This window comes from Schistocerca cancellata, chromosome 4 (assembly GCF_023864275.1).
Source record: "Schistocerca cancellata isolate TAMUIC-IGC-003103 chromosome 4, iqSchCanc2.1, whole genome shotgun sequence".
NCBI classification, from domain to species: domain Eukaryota; kingdom Metazoa; phylum Arthropoda; class Insecta; order Orthoptera; family Acrididae; genus Schistocerca; species Schistocerca cancellata.
Window position 1 is genome coordinate 798,267,160 of NC_064629.1, and position 22,596 is coordinate 798,289,755.

Below are 22,596 nucleotides of genomic sequence, written 5' to 3' on the forward strand. Positions count from 1 at the left end.
CGGAAATAAGTAGGAGAAGAATTGAAACTTCATGGCAGATTAAAACTGTGTGTCAGACCGAGACTCGAACTCGGGACCTTTGCCTTTCGCGAGCAAGTGCTCTACCACCCCTGAGCTACCGTGCTGGCGACCACATGAGCTATCCAAGCACGACGCACGACCTGCCCTCACAGCTTCAATTCCCCGTACCTCGACTCCTACCTTCCAAACTTCACAGAAGCTCTTCTGCGAACCTTGCAGGACTAGCAGCCATGGAAGAAAGGATATTCCGGAGACATGACTTAGCCACAGCCTGGGGAATGTTTCCAGAATGATATTTTCATTCTGCAGCGGAGTGTGCGCTGATATGAAACTTCCTGGCAGTCTCGGTCCGGCACACAGTTTTAATCTGCCAGGAAGTTTCATATCAACGCACACTCCGCTGCAGAATGAAAATCTCATTATGGAAAGGAGAAGAATTATTTGCCAAAATATGCAATCGGAAAATCGCGTTTTCTACAAACACTAAAATACCACTTGCAGTCACGCTGTGGAATTATCCTCTTCGCTGCTGGGAACACCGGACCAAGTTCACATTCGACGGCAGGTGGCTTCGTCCAGCGTCGATGTGGTGGGTTGGTTTTTCCGTACATACATATTTCACAGGCTAATGTCTTGTCGATGCCACCACTCTGCTCTGTCAGTGGTTGTTTGTTTCAGTTCCACGTAAGTGTCACATCCTGTCCTCTTCTCAATGTCTTACAAATACTTTTTTCTAGGCCGCACTATTTCTTAGTTTCTGAGCATTTTCTGTTCAAAAATGATAATGATGAGAATGTTGCGTCTGATGAAATGGCCAATAAATACACTTCTTTCTTTCCCATTTCCTTTAATAATCCACACTCTTCGTTTAATTCCCGTAAGATTTGCATGTTGCTTTTTCCTTCCATCCAGCTCTTTCTTTCCCGTCATATACACATTTCAGTAGCTTCAAGTCGATTCTTTCACAGTTTACCAAGAGTCCAACTTTCATTTCAGTGCAGCAGTTTACTCCATACAAATGATTTTCTGAAATCTACATTTACGTGTGAATTTTTAAATTTTCCCGGTGAATTTACTGTTCAAAGAAATTTCGGGATTGCAACCGGTCGTTGTTCAATACCTCGCACGATGTTTCAACTGGACACCTGAAGATGACTGGAAGGTGTGCAGTTGGAATATCGTGCGAGGTATTGAACGACGACCGGCTGCAAGACCGAAATTTATATTTACATGTTGCAGCTTAATTTGCTTTTCTTGGTCATACACCGAAGAGCCAAAGAAACTGGTACACCTGCCTAATATCGTTTAGGGTCCCCACGACCACGCAGAAGTGTCGTAACACAACGTGGCATGGACTCATGTCTGAATTTCTGACACCATGAATCCTGCAGGGCTATCAAATGTTCAAATGTGTGTGAAATCTTATGGGACTTAACTGCTAAGGTCATCAGTCCCTAAGCTTACACACTACTTAACCTAAATTATCCTAAGGACAAACACACACACCCATGCCCGAAGGAGGACTCGAACTTCCGACGGGACCAGCCGCACAGTCCATGACTGCAGCGCCTTAGACCGCTCGGCATGGGTATTCATAAATCCATAAGAGTACTAGGGGGTGGAGATCTCTTCTGAACAGCATGTTGCAAGGCATCCCAGATATGCTGACTAATGTTCATGTCTGAGGTGTTTGGTGGCCAGCGGAAGTGTAAAACCTCAGAAGAGTGTTCCTGGAGCCACTCTGCAGCAATTCTGGACGTGTAAAGTGTCGCTTTGTCCTGCTGGAATTGCCCAAGTCCGTCAGAGTGCACTATGGACATGAATGGATGCAGGTGATCAGATAAGATGCTTATGTACGTGTCACCTGTCAGAGTTGTATCTAGAAATATCAGGGGCCCCATATAACTCCAACCATTACAGAGCTTCCACCAGCTTGAACATTCCCCTGCTGACATGCAAGGTCCAAAGGTTCATGAGGCTGTCTCCACACCCGCACACGTCCATCCATTTGATACAATTTGAAACGAGACTCGTCCGACCAGGAAACATGTTTCCAGTCATCAACAGTCCAATGGCGGTGTTGTCGGGTCCAGGCGAGGCGTAAAGCTTTGTGTCGTGCAGTATTCAAGGGTACATGAGTGGGCCTTCGGCTCCGAAAGCACATATCGATGATGTTTGGTTGAATGGTTCGCACGCTGACACTTGTTCAAATTCAAATGGCTCTAAGCACTACGGAAGTTAACATCTGAGGTCATCAGTCCCCTAGACTTAGAACTATTTAAACCTAACTAACCAAAGGACATCACACACATCCATGCCCGAGGTAGGATTCGAACCTGCGATCCTAGCAGCAGCGCGGTTCCGGACTGAAGCGCCTAGAACCGCTCGGCCACAGCGGCTGGCTGACACTTGTTGATGGCCCAGTATTGAAGTCTGCAGAAATCTGCGGAAGGGCTGCACTTCTGTCACATTGAACTATTCTCTTCATTTTTCGTTGGCCCCGTTCTTACAGGATGTTTTTCCGGCCGCAGCGATGTTGGAGACTTGATGTTTTACCGGATTCCTGATTTGACGGTACACTGGTGAAATGGTCGTGTGGTAAAATCTCCGCTTCATCGCTACCTAGGAGATGCTGTGTCCCATTGCTCGTGTGCCGAGTATAACTCTACGTTCAAACTCACTTAACTCTTGATAACCTGCCATATAGCAGCAGTAACCGTTCTAACAACTGCGGTAGACACTGGTTGTCTTATATAGGCGTAGCCAACCGCAGCTCCTTATCCTGCCTGGTTACACTCTGTATTTGAGGCCGACCGGTGTGGCCGAGCGGTTCTAGGCGCTTCAGTCTGGAACCGCACGACCGCTACGGTCGCAGGTTCGAATCCTGCCTCGGGCGTGAATGTGTGTGATGTCCTTAGGTTAGTTAGGTTTAAGTAGTTCTAAGGTCTAGGGGACTGATGACCTCCGATGTTAAGTCCCATAGTGCTCAGAGCCATTTGAACCATTTCTGTATTTGAATACGCATTGCTATACCAGTTTCTTTGGCGTTTCAGTGTAATTGCCTGTTTTTCCAAAGCAGTCCTTCTCTTCGCTTCCACTATGCATCTGTTTACCCTGTGATTATACTACCTACTTAACAAAAATTTTTCACCTGACCAATTTTGATGTCATCAGTTTTACATTGGTTTTATTTTTTTAATTTTTTTTCCTTTTTTTTGCAGTTCTGCTGTTAATTTCGTATTCCGTTTGTTCACTTTTAGTGTCCATATTTTATGAGTGTCTGATAGCACCTGCAGCATCATATTGATTTCTTTTTCGGAGTTTTCAACTATTTCGATGTAATCAGCGAATCTGATTCAGTATCTCTTTTCATCATTAGCTTTTATTCCATTTGTCTTATCCTTCATGATCAGATTACCTTTCTCCTTGAAGACATTAAATAAATACAGAGATAGGGTCATCCTTGTCTAGCTACTTTTTTAATCCTGGCCTCTTACCTTACTGGCATTTATTTTTGTGTCTTAGTTCTGAAACAGCTTATTTATCATTCTTCCGTCCATCTTATTCTCTTCGTAGTTCTAAAGAATAGCTTTCAGTTATAGTGCCAAACGTTGAAAAATTCGTGGTCTGACCGAGATACGATCCCACGACGTCTCAATTGCCACGCACACGCTAAACCATTAGACCACCATACCAGGCATATATACTCGTATACTCTTAGATGGCTCATCTATAAGCTTTGCTGGATGAGTTTACGACTATGAAAATAGGTGGCAAATATGACCGTATTTATTGACTTACAAGCTTGCATTATTTACGCCGCCAAGGGACCGCAGACCTTAGTGTTTCACATAAATTTCAAGTTGATACCTCCACTCGTTCTTGAGAAAAACTGGTCTTCACAGATGGATAGATAGACGATCAACAAACGACCAAAAACAAGATATATTTTTGAAGTGATATAATTACAGATTAACAATTTTCGGACTTTTTTCTGGTACTTATGCTCTGAAACCTTTCTTCTTGTCAAATGTTGTGATTATAGGTCAACGGGAAGTACACTATAGGTAGTGATGAGTGAGCTTGCTAATAGCAAAAGATGCGACATAAATGACCATATCTTTTAACTACACTGACTTAGAAACTTTTGCACACCGCCAAGGTCTGACATTAATTTCTATTTGATACCGCTACCTGTTCCTGAGAAACAGGGGTCTTAACAGTCGCACGGGCTGATAGACAGACAGACGGATGGATAACAAAGTGATTCTACAAGTAATTCATTTCTACCGATTGAGGTACAGAGCCCTAAAATGAAAACAATTGGAACATTTGTTACCAAGTGAGGTGGCGCAGTGGTTAGCCGACTACCTACCCCATCCTTCCCTAATCCGGTGGGACCGATAACCTCGCTGTTTGGTTCCTCCCCAAAACCAACCAAATCATTCGTTTTATAGCAGTCCATAATAATAGATTACGCAGAAAATATTAAATCGTATTATTACAGTGTTGGCTTTACTTTGCTGTTACATTTTTTACGCCCCTGAATAATTTCGTTGTACATGCTCAAATTTTACAAGGTGTACAACTTTGCTTCCGTCGTTTTTTCCCCAACATTTGAGGCTTTAATGGAACAAATTGGTTACACATGTGTCATTCAGTGTATTTTCCATCGCTGGCCACTACTTTCTTCCATATTTCGGGCAGTGTACGAATCCCGCGTCAAAAAAATTGTTCATCTTTTGAAGCGATCCACGAATCGATACAATTTGTGACTTCTTCATGAGATCGGAAGTCTTGGTCAGCGAGGCTATGCGCCATTCATCTAAACAGGTGATAGTCGAAGGGAGCAATGTCTGGAGAATACGGTGGATGGGGTAGAACTCCCCTTTTAACGTTTCCAAGTACGTTTTGATCTCTTTTGCAACGTGGGATCGAGCGTTGACGTGCTGCAAAATCACTTTATCGTGCCTCTCGCTATATTGCGGCCGTTTGTCTTTTAATGCTCTGCTCAGACGCCTTAATTGCGTTCGATAACGAGCACCTGTGATTGTTTCACTTGGTTTTAACACCTCATAGTACACGACGCCGAGCTGGTCCCACCAAACGCAGAGCGTGATCTTGGAACCTTGAATATTCGGTCTGGCCGTCGACGTGGAAGCATGGCCGGGATATCCCCATGATTTTTTGCGTTTAGCGTTATCGTAATGGACCCATTTTTCTTCCCCGGTCACAATGCGATGCAGAAATCCCTTCCGTTTTTGCCTCTGAAGCAACTGTTCACAAACACACAAACGCCGTTCAACGTCCCTTTGTATCAGCTGACACGGGACCCAAGTTCCTTCTTTCCGAATCATGCCCATGGCCTTGAGAAGTTTAGAAATGGCTTACTGTGTCACTCCCACTAAACGTGCCAATTCTTCTTGAGTTTGACGCGAGTCTTCACTCAGCAATGTCTCCAATTCTGAATCTTCGAAAACATTATCTCTTCCACCACTATGCCGGTCTACGACGTTAAAATCACCGTTCTTGAAGCGTTGAAACCACTCACGACACGTTCTTTCGCTAATAGCGTCCTTACCACACGTACTTGAGAGCATTCGACGAGACTCAGCAGCTGTTTTCTTCATACTGAAACCAAACAGTTACACCTCCCGCAAATGACGAAAATTAGGCTCGTAAACTGACATTTTCAATCAAGAACAACTTTATGATGCAGACACAAATCGACTAATGTTTGAATGAGGTCATGTTGACCGAGGTCCAGGCTAACTGCCTGACGTCTGCGATCTGTTTCTTTCGACCGCTACTTGACATTGTCGCCACCTATCGGCAAACGGCGGAAGCAAAGTTGTACACCTTGTATGAAGTTCTACGCGGCAAGCTCAGAGCCGAGGAGGCTAGCTCGGGGCCGGTGTACCAGTTGTAAGGTCAATAACGCATACCGCAGATGAAGCGGAAGGCAGAGCACCAGGCGAGCGTTGCTACGTGGGGGAAGCTGAAGAGCCGGCCGCGGTGGTCTAGCGGTTCTAGGCGCGTAGTCCGGAACCGCGCGACTACTACGGTCGCAGGTTCGAATCCTGCCTCGGGCATGGATGTGTGTGATGTCCTTAGGTTGGTTGGTTGGTTATTTTGGGGAAGGAGACCAGACAGCGAGGTCATCGGTCTCATCGGATTAGGGAAGGACGGGGAAGGAAGTCGGCCGTGCCCTTTCAAAGGAACCATCCCGGCATTTGCCTGGAGTGATTTAGGGAAATCACGGAAAACCTAAATCAGGATGGTCGGACGCGGGATTGAACCGTCGTCCTCCCGAATGCGAGTCCAGTGTCTAACCACTGTCCTTAGGTTAGTTAGGTTTAAGTAGTTCTAAGTTCTAGGGGACTGATGACCACAGATGTTAAGTCCCATGGTGCCCAGAGTCATTTGAACCATTTTTTTTAAGCTGAAGAGCAAACGCCACAGCGCTGCGTAACAGGTTAGTATGAAGTAACACTTGGTAAACCGGGCAACACTGCAATAGTCAAAGGTTGCAGAAAGCCTCGAACTTGGCGGGCCACAATAATTACTGAATTGAGACAGTGAGGCAAGGAGCGCCGTCGAGACCAATAAATGAGGCCAAAAGTCGATCATGCACCCAAAGCCACCTCGTCATAAGCTCAGCTTCTACTCTATAAATAACGAGGCTTTTGGAGCTCAAAGTCATATCTAGTAGTGCCGCCTTTCCGTCTGTGTCGCTAGAACCAGACAGAGTGACGGTCTGTCGAGTTGCCGTGAAATCACGACGGACTGATCGATGATTGCCTACCTGCTACCCACTTGCTGACTTCAACACCGAGACGCAGCCAACCAGATTCAAACCACATCCGTGGTCTGCCGTTGTTGCCTACTGGGTAATTGTGGATGAGGAGTGGTGTGTGGCCAGTCCTCCTCCACTGAGGATGATCTGCAAGCTGTCGTTCCACACCTCCCAGGCGTGGCACGTTTGCACAGCCCCCTGGAAGAGTCGTAAACATCGACTGCAGTCTTGGCGCATGAACAGCGCCTAGTCTTGACGACAGCTGACGTCCTGGACTACACAGGTAGATGTCCTGACCTGAACATGCGATGGGCTGTCTACGAGAGCACTGAAATGTGAGCCGTACTATACTGCAAAACATCTGGACGGACGATGCCTAACTGTTGTCATGAGGCCGTTGACACAACACACAGCCGGAGCTCACTGAACTGTGACGACTCGCTGGGGTGTGTCATCACTTCTTCATGGCTCGTGCTTATGCGTGGCCACTGTCTGATGTACTGAGACACTGTGTAAATTCATCCCGGAAAGTAAATGTTATCACAGATACGGCTGTGTCACTAACGCCTCCGGGCGTAAACTGGACCACTCTCCCTCACTTCGTGCCTGGCCTCTTACACACAGCGTGATCCCAGCCTCCCGGGTCGCAACATAGTGTTGATATTCGCCTGCGGTGATGGGTACAGCTGCCACAGCTCTTCTGTGTATTTCGCTACAATGTTGGGTACAGCCATCACAGGGCTGTTATTGGGATGTTGATAAATTTTTGGGAGTATTTCGTGTTGGTAGAGATAAAACTATTTTAACAAAGGTATATTTATGTAAGAATGGATTTACAATTGAAGAACGTGTATTTTTATTTGATTTTTGAATTCTCCAGTAAAATACTGGTGGCGGCCGTGTAGAATATCTAAGCCGTAACGTGTCAGAAAGCTGTCTTGTCAGACACAATGGACGTTAAGGCATGTTGTACATGTTCCGCAATATCTCGTTCACAAATACCTTGTAAGGTGGACACATCTTCGGAAACCTCGGATGTCACCTCACATTTTATAATTCATAGACAATTAAAACTTTTTTGTAGATAAATGAGTATTTAAAGCAGTTCTGAACTGAGCCCTATTTCATGTAGCATTTTAATGAAAAAAAAAGAGTCGCCGATAAGAAAAGGAAACTGTCATGAAGAACGTTGTGCTCATCGGCAAATTACGTGAAACCGTGTGGTGCAATCGGTGGAAACTATAGTGCGCGACGCAGGGACGCTAAAAACCGCTGGAGAGGATGCCGGAGCAGCATCAGTAACGTCACAATACAAGAACGGCTTAGAATGGCGACAGTGGTAGACGTGAGGTCGAATGATGGTAATAGAGTTGGGAATGTTGTAGAAATGTTGAAGTAATTAACAGTTTCAAACAGAATACTGAAGGCATAAAATCGGCGTGATTATCGAACAAGAAAATTATCGAAGAAGTTTTGCTTTAACAAGGCTGTGAACAGAGTGCAATAATGTACTTCAATAAATGGTAATGTTGTATTATAACAGTTGGTGCAGTAAAACATACGGTATAACTCAAAAGGAATAAGTGTAGGTCTATTATTTTACTTAATCATCTAGCTGCAAATCAATTCCAGGAACAGATAGACGTGCTCAAGCGGAGATCGCCTCCATCTTAAACTTAACACGGAACAGAGTATACGCGTGTATAGCAGAACACTACTTCAGAGTAGTAGATACATCATGAAACACTGTTTCATGCTAAAGATTCGTGAATTTCAGGGATCAAGATTAATGACATGATTATTACGAATATATGTCCGCCCATGGTAGCTGAGTGGTCAGCGCGGCGGAATGTCATACCTAGCGGCACGGGTTCGATTCCCGGCTGTGTCGGAGATTTTCTCCGCCCAGAGAGTGGGTGTTGTGTTGTCCTTATTATCATCATTTCATCCCCATCGACACGCAAGTCGGCGAAGTGGCGTCAGCTCGAAAGACTTGCACCAGGCGGACGCTCTACCCGACGGCGTTTCCATTACGAATATCAGCCACCTTTACTGTTCTGTAATTCTTTTTATTATATATTTTATAAATCACTTACGATGAGTTCATTTCGGCATATTGCCATCATCAGTCACTAACGCTCTGTAATTACGTAAGTAAGCAATGGGGTTAATATAATCGTCTGTAACCACGATTAGAAAAGGTATAATACATCGTTAGGTGTTTTTACCTTCGTAATACCGCTGCTGTCATGTCCTGTTTTTTTTTTAGTTGATTTCCATGTATGCTATTTTTCTGACGGCTTGGATAACAGTGGATCAGCAATATTGCATGTTTACATAGTTACCATTATAAATAAGTGATGTGTAGTAATTCAGTTGCTTTTTATTATTTATAATTATGTTTTATCTGGAATTCCATGATGATGGCGATGAGTCGAAACGGACTCATTGTGAATGATTTATATAAAAGAAAAAATTCCAGAGCAATGTGGCTGGCTGGTACTCGTAATTATCATGTCATTAAAAAACATATTATGCACTGCGAGCCCCAAAGAACAATAGATAAAGGTTAAGTTTGTAGGTCACAGGTGCTCGTATCATTAACAGTTCATTGCAGTCAAGTTATATGAACAGATATAAAAATCGGTTGGGCAAATAAAAATTTAAAAACTAGCATTTACCACAAAAGTTCAAAAAACCACAAAACTGCAGCAGTAGGCACGTTATTTTTTTAATTTAAAAGTCCAAACGATTTTGCCAAATGAAGTGCCACGCGTTTGACTGGGTGCCACTGGGAATTTGACACGAGGGAACGCTAGGTTTGAAAGATGAATGCAAACTTCATTCGCATCAACTGTCAACTGAAAAATACGTCCGAATAAACGTAAACAAAATAATTACGTCTAGTTCTTTCACGATTGTAAGAGTGTCTGCCCTACAATACTGAAACACAGACATTTCCTTGTTTTAAATTTTTGCGCTGCAGTCTAGATAGCCTGTGTAAATACGACCCTGATTGTTCGCGCACTAAATACTCGAATGGAACGTGAAGAAGCCCCAATGAGTCGTACAACGTGACGACCGATTTGACAGTGGTTTGCAGAACACAGATGTAGTTGTAGACGCCATGTGTAACGTATTACTATCTCTACGACGTTTCTCATCGAGCCATGTACGTTATCTCCCATTTCTAGCTGCTTCTCTCACAAAAAAATGATAAAAATTCAGAATTTCAGGGTCACCACCACCCCAAGCCCTTCCTAACCCTTTATAAAAAACGGAGGTGGAAAATTATTAGTTTAATTACTTTAATAATTTAATTACTTTAATAATTTAATTACTTTAATAATTTAATTACTTTAATAATTTAATTACTTTAATAATTTAATTACTTTAATAATTTAATTACTTTAATAATTTAATTACAAGTATGCAAATCTCTTTAAGTAACCAGATAAATAGCACTCCACGTCGTGCTTGAAGCGACTTGATTAATTCAAAAAATGAGTCTGAGCACTATGGGACTTAACTGCTAAGGTCATCAGTCCCCTAGAACTTAGAACTATTTAAACCTAACTAACCTAAGGACATCACACACATCCATGCCCGAGGCAGGATTCGAACCTGCGACCGTAGCGGCCGCGCGATTCGAGACTGTAGCGCCTTTAACCGCTTGGCCACCACGGCCGGCCAACTTGATTAATTCAGGATTGGAAGTCGGAGTAAGTGGGTGAGATCAACACCACAGAATTTATCTTTCACGTAGATTATTTATTGTATCTAACTATTTGGTTGCACATCCTAACTACACATAACTGGTGCCTGACTGGAAAAATTTAAGTAAGAATTAGGTGAGAATGTAACAGAGCACAATTTAACTACAGCAAGAAGAAACACAGAAAACGGGGGTGGGAGACAATGATACTACCATCTCCGTTGCATTCATACCATAAAAATATCTCAGTGAGATTCGCATTACGATTCGACGCATGCACTATTCTGGACAGAGGTTTAACCAATGCAAGAGATTGTGCGATAATTATTCAACATACTAACTGCGGCTGCTGCTTGTAAACGGCCGAACTAGAGCACGTGGTGCATTCCGAATCAAACTGTTGTGCTGCTTTGTAGAAGGCGCACGAAAGAACAGATATTCTTGCAGAAATTATAGCTCATTAAACAAGCAAACTGTTAAAATGAAGCCTATTGCGGTGCAGTGGTGGACCAGAAGGGTCATTGATTACCAAACACGTGGCACAAAATCGACACACAAAGACAAAAGCAACTCCCACAAAATATAAGATTAAAAATCATTAAAAATCATACTCGCTTCGACACAGTATTACACTCACGTACTATTGAAGTGATCCTAATCAGCTTTTCCTATGGTTCAAATGGCTCTGAGCACTATGGGACTTAACTTCTGAGGTCATCAGTCCCCTAGAACTTAGAACTACTTAAACCTAATTAACCTAAGGACATCACACACATCCACGCCCGAGGCAGGATTCGAACCTGCGACCATAGCAGCAGCGTGGTTCCGGACTGAAGCGCCTAGAACCGCTCGGCCACCACGGCCGGCAGCTTTTCCTTATCAGATTTACCGTTTGAAATTCTACTTCATCGCTGTTCAAAATGAACACAGTAACTTACACACTTTTAACTCAAACACCCAAAAATCGCCTATTTAAAGCAATATAATTATGGCACATTCAGAAAAATAACTCGCTTCACACGCTAAAGTTCTTAAGTATTTCAACAGTTAAACATAACGAAGTCCTAACACAACCTGCTTCCTATCACCTGAAACCCCCCTTAAGAGCTACGATCCGTACTCACCAAGCGTTCACCGAAGAGTGCCGCTTTCTCTTTCGAGATTACCTAGCTCCCGGTGCAACGAAAGCTACCAGATGGGTAGCCCTCCATCACCAACCTCACAGACGAAAACAGCCTTCGACTAAGATGGGTAAACCTCTCTGTCCAGGTAATGGAAACCTAAGCTGCTCCCAGCAGACGATGACCAACTCAGCATTTCCCAAAAAACAAAACCGAAACGCCACATCAAAACACACATATAATATTCAATAGGCCTCATTTGAGTGCTCAGTCCTTCTGGAAGAGTTCACGAATTGAGCTAAAATCAGGTAGTAAAGTGAATAAGTTATAGTACAACGTGACGACCCATTTGACAGTGGTTTGCAGAACACAGATGTAGTTGTAGACGTAGAATAGCGCAGGGATCCCGGTCGCGGGTGAGACCTCGGGCGACTCTACGACATCGAGAACGAGACTGGCAGCATTTTAACACAAGAAGAGCGTGTTTAGTGTCTGACCTGTTGATGACCTTGGTGCCCATGGCAATGCGCGGCTTCTGCGCCGACGCGGCGATGGAGGAGCGCTTGCTGTCGCCGGCGTACAGCAGCAGGCCCGCATCGCCGGGCTCCGGCGTGGGACACGAGCTCTTGTAGCCCGAGTCGATCGAGTTGGAGCCCGCGTAGCCGATGGAGTCCTTGTCTGCGTTGTCCAGCCTCTGCGCCGTCGAGCGGCCCGACGGTGCGCCGACCGGCGGCCCCAACTCTTGATCCGAATCACACGCGTCCTGCAAATAATTTACTTCTCGGTAATACTTCTTTGACCAAAGAGAGGTAGGATCATAGGGCTCTCTCTTCACATTTAACTAGTTCAAATGGTTCAAATGGCTCTGAGCACTATGGGACTTAACATCTGAAGTCATCAGTTCCCTAGAACTTAGAACTAGTTAAACCTAACTAACCTAAGGACATCACACACATCCATGCCCGAGGCAGGATTCGAACCTGCGACCGTAGCGGTCACGCAGTTCCAGACTGACGCGCCTAGAACCGCACGGCCACACTGGCCGGCCACTCCAGGTGTATCGCCCCACTAGTAAACAGAGACAATGCACTACTACACTGGTGGGCAGCAGTTGCCTACAACTGAAGAGCGTAATATGCCCTCTAACAACTGAAGATCGTAATACGGCCTATAACAACTGACGAGCGTAATACGGCCTCCACCGGTTTAAATAATCCTCATAGGAAAAAATGACATTAGGGAAAAATATTTGTTTTGATGTCCCCTACAACCTCCCAGAGTTTGTCGGTTTAAATACTTTTCACCCTGTATACCGAATTGACAGGAAAAATCTGAGTTTTTTTTACGATAGCGAATTAGTGTCATAGATTATTTCAGTATGTATAACTCGAATGACTGGTGAGGTATACATGATAAAAGCCAGTCTATAGTTCTGCAGTGCTTGTTAATTTTTAAGGAAGTGTCAGGTTTTCAGGAGTAAAAGCAAACTAAAGACGTGAGAAAATTTAGTGCAGCGTCTGGCGCTGCTGGTGCAAGGTATAATGGCGAATACTTATTTCACTATTTGTTACAACGCTGGCTTTTATTTTGCTGCATCAGATACCAAGCAGAGTATATTTATGTACTTCTCACGCTACCGTTTAATGATCCAAGACCCACCAATCGCAACACTTTAATCATACACAGCTAAAATGGCATCATGTCGAAAAACCATTGCAATAACGAAATTTGTAAATACTGCAGGTGTTTGTTGAAATTTTACAAATATAATGAACCATGACATGTACTGAGAGCTTTAAATCAACTTCTAATATGCTAATAAATGTTATTGGTAGCGGATGTATGTCATTATAAAATATTTAAATTGATTACATCAAGCCGGCCGTAGTGGCCGTGCGGTTCTAGGCGCTGCAGTCTGGAACCGCGAGACCGCTACGGTCGCAGGTTCGAATCCTGCCTCGGGCATGGATGTGTGTAATGTCCTTAGGTTACTTAGGTTTACCTAGTTCTAAGTTCTAGGGGACTAATAACCTCAGAAGTTGAGTCCCATAGTGCTCAGAACCATTTGAACCATTTGATTACATCAACGATGCTGATGCTGGGTAAGTTTAAACAGGAGACCAGGCAGCTAAGGTCATCAGTCACCGCCCCGGGACAGAAGCAATGTACCCAGTCTGTCTTCGTATAAGGTCAGTGCTAAAGTGCTCTAAATGATTACGTAGCCTGTGTCTGAGACGGAACGTGGGAACCAGCCCGGTATTCACCTAGTGGAATGTGAGAAATCGCCTAAAAGACACATCCAGGGGGGCCGGCACACCGACCCCTCGTCGTTAATCCGCAGGGGGGATTCGATCCGGGGACATTAAGGGACGATAGATGAGGGCAGCCTGTATGATTTTTGCTAAAAGAAAAGATCCGTGTAAGTGCTGACTTCAGATCATTCCCATGAAATTTATTTCCTCGGCTAGATGGTAAATGCCATCAAAGTAATTTTTAGAAAAAGTCAGGTGCTCTAATAGAAAGTTACCCATTTGCCATTCTGCATTTCCCAACGAAAATCTGCAATAGATGAGTAATATCGGTAAAATGTATGTATGAACGGTCGGGTCTCTAGGGTAAGACGAGTGAGAACGAGACAAATGGACAAAAGTAGATTAGGTGTTTATTATTTCAAAAGTAATTGTCAAAACTGTTAATACATTTATCCGACTGTGAGACAAGACGGTCAATGCCTTCATGGAAAAATGACTGTAGTTTCCTACTGAACCATAATTGTACCCAGGCGCGCACCTCTTTATCTGAAGCCAAGCGACGGCCACGAACGTGTTTCTTTAGGGTGGAAGCCGCATGCGGAGGGACCCGGACTGTATGGAGGACGTGTAAGGACCTCCCAGCGAAACTTCTGTAGCGCAGTCGAAACAACCTTGCCAATATGTGGGGCTTTATCCTGCAACAAATGTTGCCGTCTGCCAACATTCCTGGGGGTTGCTTATGATCGGTAAAAACGAAAGCATTGCAATTGACGATGTTAATGGGCGCATAATGGAAAAGGAAGTAATTCTAAAGGATGTAAAGAATTTCTATAGTAAATTGTATGAAAGAACACATGAACCACTAGGAAAACCTTACGCAGACGATGATGAAATCCCCAAAATCCTCCCCGAAGAAATACGAAAAGCTATAAACGAGACGCAGAATGACAAAGCAGGGGGCCATGATGGTCTGACAATTGACATACAGAAGCTTACAGGGGAGGAAACAAAAAAACATCTGGCTAAAGTCTTTACTTCTAGTATGCAGAATGGCAGCACCCCAACCTGCTGGAACAGATGGCTCTGAGCACTATGGGACTTAACTTCTGAGGTCATCAGTCCCCTAGAACTTCGAACTACTTAAACCTAACTAACCTAAGGACATCACACACATCCATGCCCGAGGCAGGATTCGAACCTGCGACCGTAGCGGTCGCGCGGTTCCAGACTGTAGCGCCTAGAACCGCCCGGCCACCCCGGATGGCCCCTGTTCGAACAAAGCAAACATAATCTTGCTACATAAAAAGGGAAGTATTCACGATCTGAAGAACTACCGCTCCATTAGCTTACTTTCTGTTATGTATAACGTGTTCACTAAAGTCATGATAAGTCGCATTAAAATGGTAGTGGAGACTGCACAGCCCATAGAACAAGCAGGATTCCGCAGTGGTTTCAGTACAATTGACCATATAAACACACTTCATGAGGTAATTAGTCGAGGAAATGAGTATGAAATGCCACCATGCATAGCCTTCATTGACTTCGAAAAATCCTTTGATTCTGTCAGCCACATTGCAGTCATACAAGCACTGGCCGAGCGAGGAGTGGAAACAAAATATATAAACATATTGTGCAACATTTATGACACGTCTGTAGCATCTATCAACATAGGAAAAAACAAGTGCGAATTTCCCATTGGAAAAGGAGTAAAGCAGGGCGATCCTATATTGCCGAAGTTATTTATACCAGTTCTCGAGATGGCTACGTCCAAAATTATTTGGAACAACAGAGGAATAAGGCTCACTAACCTGAGATTTGCACGATAGAGTGGTCCTAGCTAACAGTAAGATGGAAATGCAGTCCTCTATAAAAGACTCAACAGATCGTTGTCATGAAGTTGGAATTAAAATAAATCACTCTAAAACTAAGGTTATGCATAATAAGTGTGTAGCTGCAGGACAAGTAACACTGAACGATAACATCGTAAACAATGTTACAGAATACGTTTATATGGGGCAATTAATTGATACAGCCGGCCGCGATGGTCTAGCGGTTCTAGGCGCTCAGTCCGAAACCGCGCGACAGCTACGGTCGCAGGTTCGAATCCTGCCTCGGGAATGGATGTGTGTGATGTCCTTAGGTTAGTTAGGTTTAAGTAGTTCTAAGTTCTAGGTGACTGATGACCACAGATGTTAAGTCCCATAGTGCCCAGAGCCATTTGAACCATTTTTTTAATTGATACAAAAGGGGATTTGAAACCTGAAATTATTCGTCGAATTAAACTGGGTTGGAGGGCTTACGGAAGGAATGCAACAGTTTTCAAATCCAACTTGCCAGTCTACGTAAAGAAGACAGTTTTTGATCAGTGTGTCCTACCGGTTTTAACGTATAGGTTTGAAACTTGGTCTTTAAATGAATTTTACAAAAGGAGACTTAGAACTGCTCAGAGAGCTATGGAAAGGTCAATGTTAGGTCTCACTAAGAAAGATCGACAAAAAAGTGAAGACATTCTAGCAATAACAGGAGTGAAAGATATTACAGAACGGGTTAAGACTCTAAAATGGCAGTGGGCAGGACTTATTGCACGAACGAAGGATGGAAGATAGACGGAATCAGTTTTAGAGTGGAGTCCCAGAGAAAACGAAGACCACCAGGGAAACCACGTGATCGCTGGGATAAGGAACTCAGGAAAGTTGCGGACTTCAACTGGCAGAAGACAGCAGCGGACAGAGATGCATGGAAAAACCTCTTAAATGTATTTAATAACTTAAAGATGCTACATCTTGTATAGATTGAATTAGCTGAACAATAAATAAATAAAACGTGGTTATTATCTGTTCAGATACATTTACAAGCAGTGCTGGTCGTTGTTGCGAAAGCCTCAGCGGTAAGGTTTCTACAGAGCATAACTGGATGCATACGTGTATGAATACAAGGTAAAAAAAAATTAAATATGACATAAGGCATTAAATGTAACTTTGGATTTCTTTCGATGTTACGATATCTATCATACTGCCTTTTGTTAAAGATACTGGGCATTCTACCGCGAAAGTTGTGTAATTATTAAATAAAATTACGCCATGGAACTTTGTTAAACAACTGATTTGAGTCGTAATAAGTATGAGTCGACGCCGTATTTTACAATAACAAATCTGCGACAATGTACTAATCACAGGTCAAAAGGAACAGATGGAAAGAAAGAGTACGCGATATTTTATTATAAATGCTGCAGCAAACAGTGTAGCCACCAAAGTGACAGCGAAATCGATTACAAAGTGCAAACTGTTGCGTGTCTCATAATTTTCAGATGACCTGAAGGTGACAGTTTTTTAATTAATTATCAGCTTCACAGGCCTAGAGCTAGAAATATAATAAACTATAGCAGTAATATTTATTTTAGCGGTGAACAAATGCAGTTTCATTAGCACGAAAACAACCACCAGATTTATGTAAGTCTCTGCAGGTTCCTAGCTATATAACTTCTTGTACACCACATGATGACATACCCTATAATTGCCTGCATCGGGCAACGGAAAAAATGAACTGCAGTACATCACTTGCCAACTGATTTACATGGCGAATATGAAAGCGCCATTAATAACTTCCCAGACAAAAAGTGAACACAAGTTGTCGTAAATTACGAGCTGAGATTTCAAGAAAAGAACGCCAAAAACAGCTGCAGAGGAAAGATTAACAGTAATTACAACACATCGTAGAATAAATTAACTCGAGATATGATTTACGTAATTCGCACGCGGTCGATAGTCTATCCCGCGATAAATTTCTCGAACTAGATACGGATTATAGCAATAGAAACAGGGTAACAATCCTCATTGCCTATCTCAACAGTAGCTACTTCGGTATATTAGCTGTTGTAAAGAGTATTTTGAGAATGAGTCAACGGAGAGATTTGTTGGGACCTGCAGTTTCGGTAATTCGGTCAGAGATACTTCTCTGGAGAAGGATAGAGAAAGTGTACTGTAGTGTGTGTGTGTGTGTGTGTGTGTGTGTGTGTTTCGACGCACACTGGTTTTAGCACGTGCTGTGTGGGGCGGTCGTGAGACAGATTCATCTTCAGCAGAGGACTACCGTTGATACTCAAGTACAGGGGTTTGTGACGACACGATTAATCGTGAGACGATAAAACTAGGTTATTATCGTATGCTGTAGCTCTATTCACGTTGGTGTGTAGAATATATGAGTCTGGCGATATGCCATCTGACTTTCGGAAAAGCATCATCCACACAATTCCGAAGACGGCAAGAGCTGACAAGTGCGAGAATTATCGCACAGTCAGCTTAACAGCTCATGCATCGAAGCTGCTTACAAGAATAATATACAGAAGAATGGAAAAGAAAATTGAGAATGCGCTAGGTGACGATCAGTTTGGCTTTAGGAAAACTAAAGGGACGAGAGAGGCAATTCTGACGTTACGGCTCATAATGGAAGCAAGGCTAAAGAAAAATCAAGACACTTTCATAGGATTTGTCGACCTGGAAAAAAGCGTTCGACAATATAAAATGGTGCAAGCTGTTCGAGATTCTGAAAAAAGTAGGGGTAAGCTATAGGGAGAGACGGGTCATATACAATATGTACAACAACCAAGAGGGAATAATAAGAGTGGACGATCAAGAACGAAGTGCTCGTATTAAGAAGGGTGTAAGACAAGGCTGTAGCCTTTCGCCCCTACTCTTCAATCTGTACATCGAGGAAGCAATGATGGAAATAAAAGAAAGGTTCAGGAGTGGAATTAAAATAGAAGGTGAAAGGATATCAATGATACGATTCGGTGATGACATTGTTATCCTGAGTGAAATTGAAGAAGAATTAAATGATCTGCTGAACGGAATGAACAGTCTAATGAGTACACAGTATGGTTTGAGAGTAAATCGGAGAAAGACGAAGGTAATGAGAAGTAGTAGAAATGAGAACAGCGAGAAACTTAACATCAGGATTGATGGTCACGAAGTCAATAAAGTTAAGGAATTCTGCTACCTAGGCAGTAAAATAACCAATGACGGACGGAGCAAGGATGACATCGAAAGCAGACTCGCTATGGCAAAAAAGGCATTTCTGGCCAAGAGAAGTCTACTAATATCAAATACCGGCCTTACTTTGAGGAAGAAATTTCTGAGGATGTACGTCTGGAGTACAGCATTGTATGATAGTGAAACATGGACTGTGGGAAAACCGGAACAGAAGAGAATCGAAGCATTTGAGATGTGCTATAGACGAATGTTGAAAATTAGGTGGACTGATAAGGTAAGGAATGAGGAGGTTCTACGCAGAATCGGAGAGGAAAGGAATATGTGGAAAACACTGATAAGGAGAAGGGACGGGATGATAGGACATCTGCTAAGACATGAGGGAATGACTTCCATGGTACTAGAGGGAGCTGTAGAGGGCAAAAACTGTAGAGGAAGACAGAGATTGGAATACGTCAAGCAAACAATTGAGGACGTAGGTTGCAAGTGCTACTCTGAGATGAAGAGGTTAGCACAGGAAAGAAATTCGTGGCGGGCCGCATCAAACCAGTCAGTAGACTGATGACCAAAAAATAATAAAAAAAAAGCACTGAAGCCACCAATTAGAAGAACGAATTCACGACGTTGCTTGGAATTACGCAACAGTATCTTCACATGTACGTGAAATAGTGGAAGATGATTTCGAGATGTGGTAAGTCACGCTGCATGATATGAAACTCAGGTGGATGTATGTGGCGCTGGGAGATGCCTAGCTAACTGCACTTATGTCAGTGTGTTGTAATGATGGCAAAGTTAATGATGGTGGTCATGGAAATATTTTACACAGGAGCACCCATCTCAAAGTTTGACAACAATTTGAAAAGGGATGTTTCTTTTATCAGCGTGATACAATTTATTTCAGAAACCAAGGGCTATAGCATAATGTTTTGAAGGCAGTTTGACGGACTAACTGCACTGTCTTGCTCAAAATACACAAAGGAATTCCTTGATACTTCTTTAGCATGAACGGTAGCGTGCTAGGTCAGTTCGCCCAGAAATTGAGCAAAAGATATCCAGTATGATTGAGTTCTATTTTTCTCTGTTGTTGTTTTATCCCCCTCACCCCAAATGGGCGGGGATAGATTACCAGTGGCACAAAAAATCCACACTCTTCAGATAATGGGTTTAAAACACATAATGTCGAAACAGTATAATGAAAAAGGTAAAACATTTACAGAGGAAATTCATTCGTGGTATTAAAAGCAAATTAAACTTAACTTTCTTTGTTTTCAATTAAATACAAAAAAATACAGGTAAAAGAAGAGACTGAAAGGTGAAGATGAAGCACTATACATATACTAAATGTTGAAGGTCCTACACTGGGTACGAACTGTTAGTGGCTGGAACGTTGGACGTGTTGTAGGTCTGCTGAATGTGGATATTAACATGGTTGAGACGAACAATAGTAAAGAAATTGCATCTTTAGTATTTCAGAAATCAAGAAAATTCTTTCTGAAAGATTAGATGCTATAATAGTTGAAATAGAAGCCCTATCAGCTATTAATTACATTGCTGACATGTTTGTGCAGACCACCAACATGTGACTCTCATGTATATCTGTATTAGCAAACGGCTCTGCGGGTTCTGGGTACACAGTCCCAGTTGCAGATTAATTATCTAACAACTTATAGGGAAAAAAAGGAGGAAGATTAAGGTTAACGTCCGTTGACAACGAGGTCATTATGGACGGAACACAATCTCGGAGTGTTTGTTTTTAAGGATGGGGAAGCAAATAGGCCGTGTCTTTTCCAAGGAAAAATCCCGGAATTTGGCCTGGAGTGATTTACGGGAATCACTGAAAACTTAAATCTGGATGTTCGGAAGCGGATTTGTTCCGTCATCCTCTCGAATGCGAGTACCATTTCATATTGGGGCGCCGGCCGCGGTGGTCTAGCGGTTCTGGCGCTGCAGTCCGGAACCGCGGGACTGCTACGGTCGCAGGTTCGAATCCTGCCTCGGGCATGGGTGTGTGTGATGTCCTTAGGTTAGTTAGGTTTAAGTTCTAGGGGACTGATGACCACAGATGTTCAGTCCCATAGTGCTCAGAGCCATTTGAACCATATTGGGGCAACAAAAATCTTATTTTCAATGTTTCGTATAATTATTAACGGTATTTAAAAATGTGAAATGATGTCGTAATTACTCGTAAAGAGGAATAATATTTTAAGGGTTTGACACAGTGAAGCCGCGCGGAGTGGCCGCGCGGTTTGAGGCGCCATGTCACGGATTGCGCGGCTCCTCTCGCCGGAGGTTCGAGTCCTACCTCGAGCATGGGTGTGTGTGTGTGTGTGTTATTCTTAGCGTAAGTTAGTTCAAGTAGTGTGTAAGTCTAGGGACTGATGGCCTCAGCATTTGGTCCCTTAGGAATTCACACGCATTTGAACATTTTGACACAGTGAGCACTATGGGACTTAACTTCTGTCATCAGTCCCCTAGAACTTAGAACTACTTAAACCTAACTAACCTAAGGACAGCACACACATCCATGCCCGAGGCAGGATTCGAACCTGCGACCGTAGCGGTTGCGCGGATCCAGACTGTAGCGCCTAGAACCGCTCGGCCATCCCGACCGGCAGTGAAACAAGGATCATAGTTAGAAACCATATATACAAGTAAGCCGTGAGGCAGCTTAACTCACGGCACGTAAATTACCCAGACACCCAGTATTCAAGAATGAGTGCGCCTAAAGACTCTCAACAAACTTTACATATGATTTCAAATCCTTAAGAAACTTGTTTCCTCTGACACTCTAGAAAAATAATGAAAGGAAAATTTTCATAGCTTACTACATTTTCGCTTTTCATGCAGTGAAACTACAGCATGAGGCATGGTATTTTAATTTATTACTTCTTCACTACTAACTCAACACATCTGCAGACAGTATCCACATATACTACTGAATGTGCTAACAATATTATATCGTTGTTCGACACACAGTTTAGCAGATATTATGTCAAAAACATTGAGATGCGTGAAAAGTTAGCTTTTGCTTTGCTTTGCGCATACTACCCACACCATACTCATCTAGTGTTTGACAACGAGAGCGCTTAGTGACTTCCAGTAAGTTTTAATCATAACTTCAAATATTTTCTAATTTAAAACATCGGGGGGTGGGCCTTTCAGCTGTATTTTGTAGGAGCTCATAAAGCTCCTTATTATACAGGGTGATTATAATTAAAGTTCCAGTTTCAAAACGCTGTAAAAAAAAAAAAAAGACACTGCTCAGAATGACGTTACATTTGAACGAAATATTATCGAAGGACGGGGAAATGTTTTGCAAACAAAAACAAAATTACCACTATATGGCTGTGTAAGTGGCAGAATACGCAAAGTAAAAGACGCAGGGTACACGGTTGTTCCTCAGTTTACCTCTGAGCCTGTGCCTATCTCAATGCAGGACCGCGCGCTGCTGATAAAGCTCTTTTACAAGATAGGTGACTTTGCTGCGCCAGCAACTCCGCAGAAGTTCCGGACACTCAAGGGCATGAAAAAGGGCGTTGGTCCTATGAGTGCCAAGTGCCTGGAGAAAATAATTATGAAATTCGAAAAAAAAGTTCTTTTGAAGTGCAGTGTGGCAGAGGGAGGAAAATAATTGATCCGACGTCAGTAGATGATGTGGTCGCAGCATTGCATGTGGGGGCCGGGCGGTGGTGTGCAAACATGCAGT

General features: G+C 43.1%; 1 protein-coding gene across 1 annotated transcript in view; it reads right to left on the bottom strand.

Moving 5' to 3' along the window:
- LOC126184435 (uncharacterized) overlaps positions 1-22,596 on the bottom strand; it is a 110,506-nt gene that overhangs the window by 46,874 nt on the left and 41,036 nt on the right. The window contains exon 2 of the mRNA XM_049926827.1: positions 12,151-12,416. Within this exon, the coding sequence (XP_049782784.1) occupies positions 12,151-12,416 (266 nt within the window). The remainder of the gene's footprint in view (positions 1-12,150; positions 12,417-22,596) is intronic.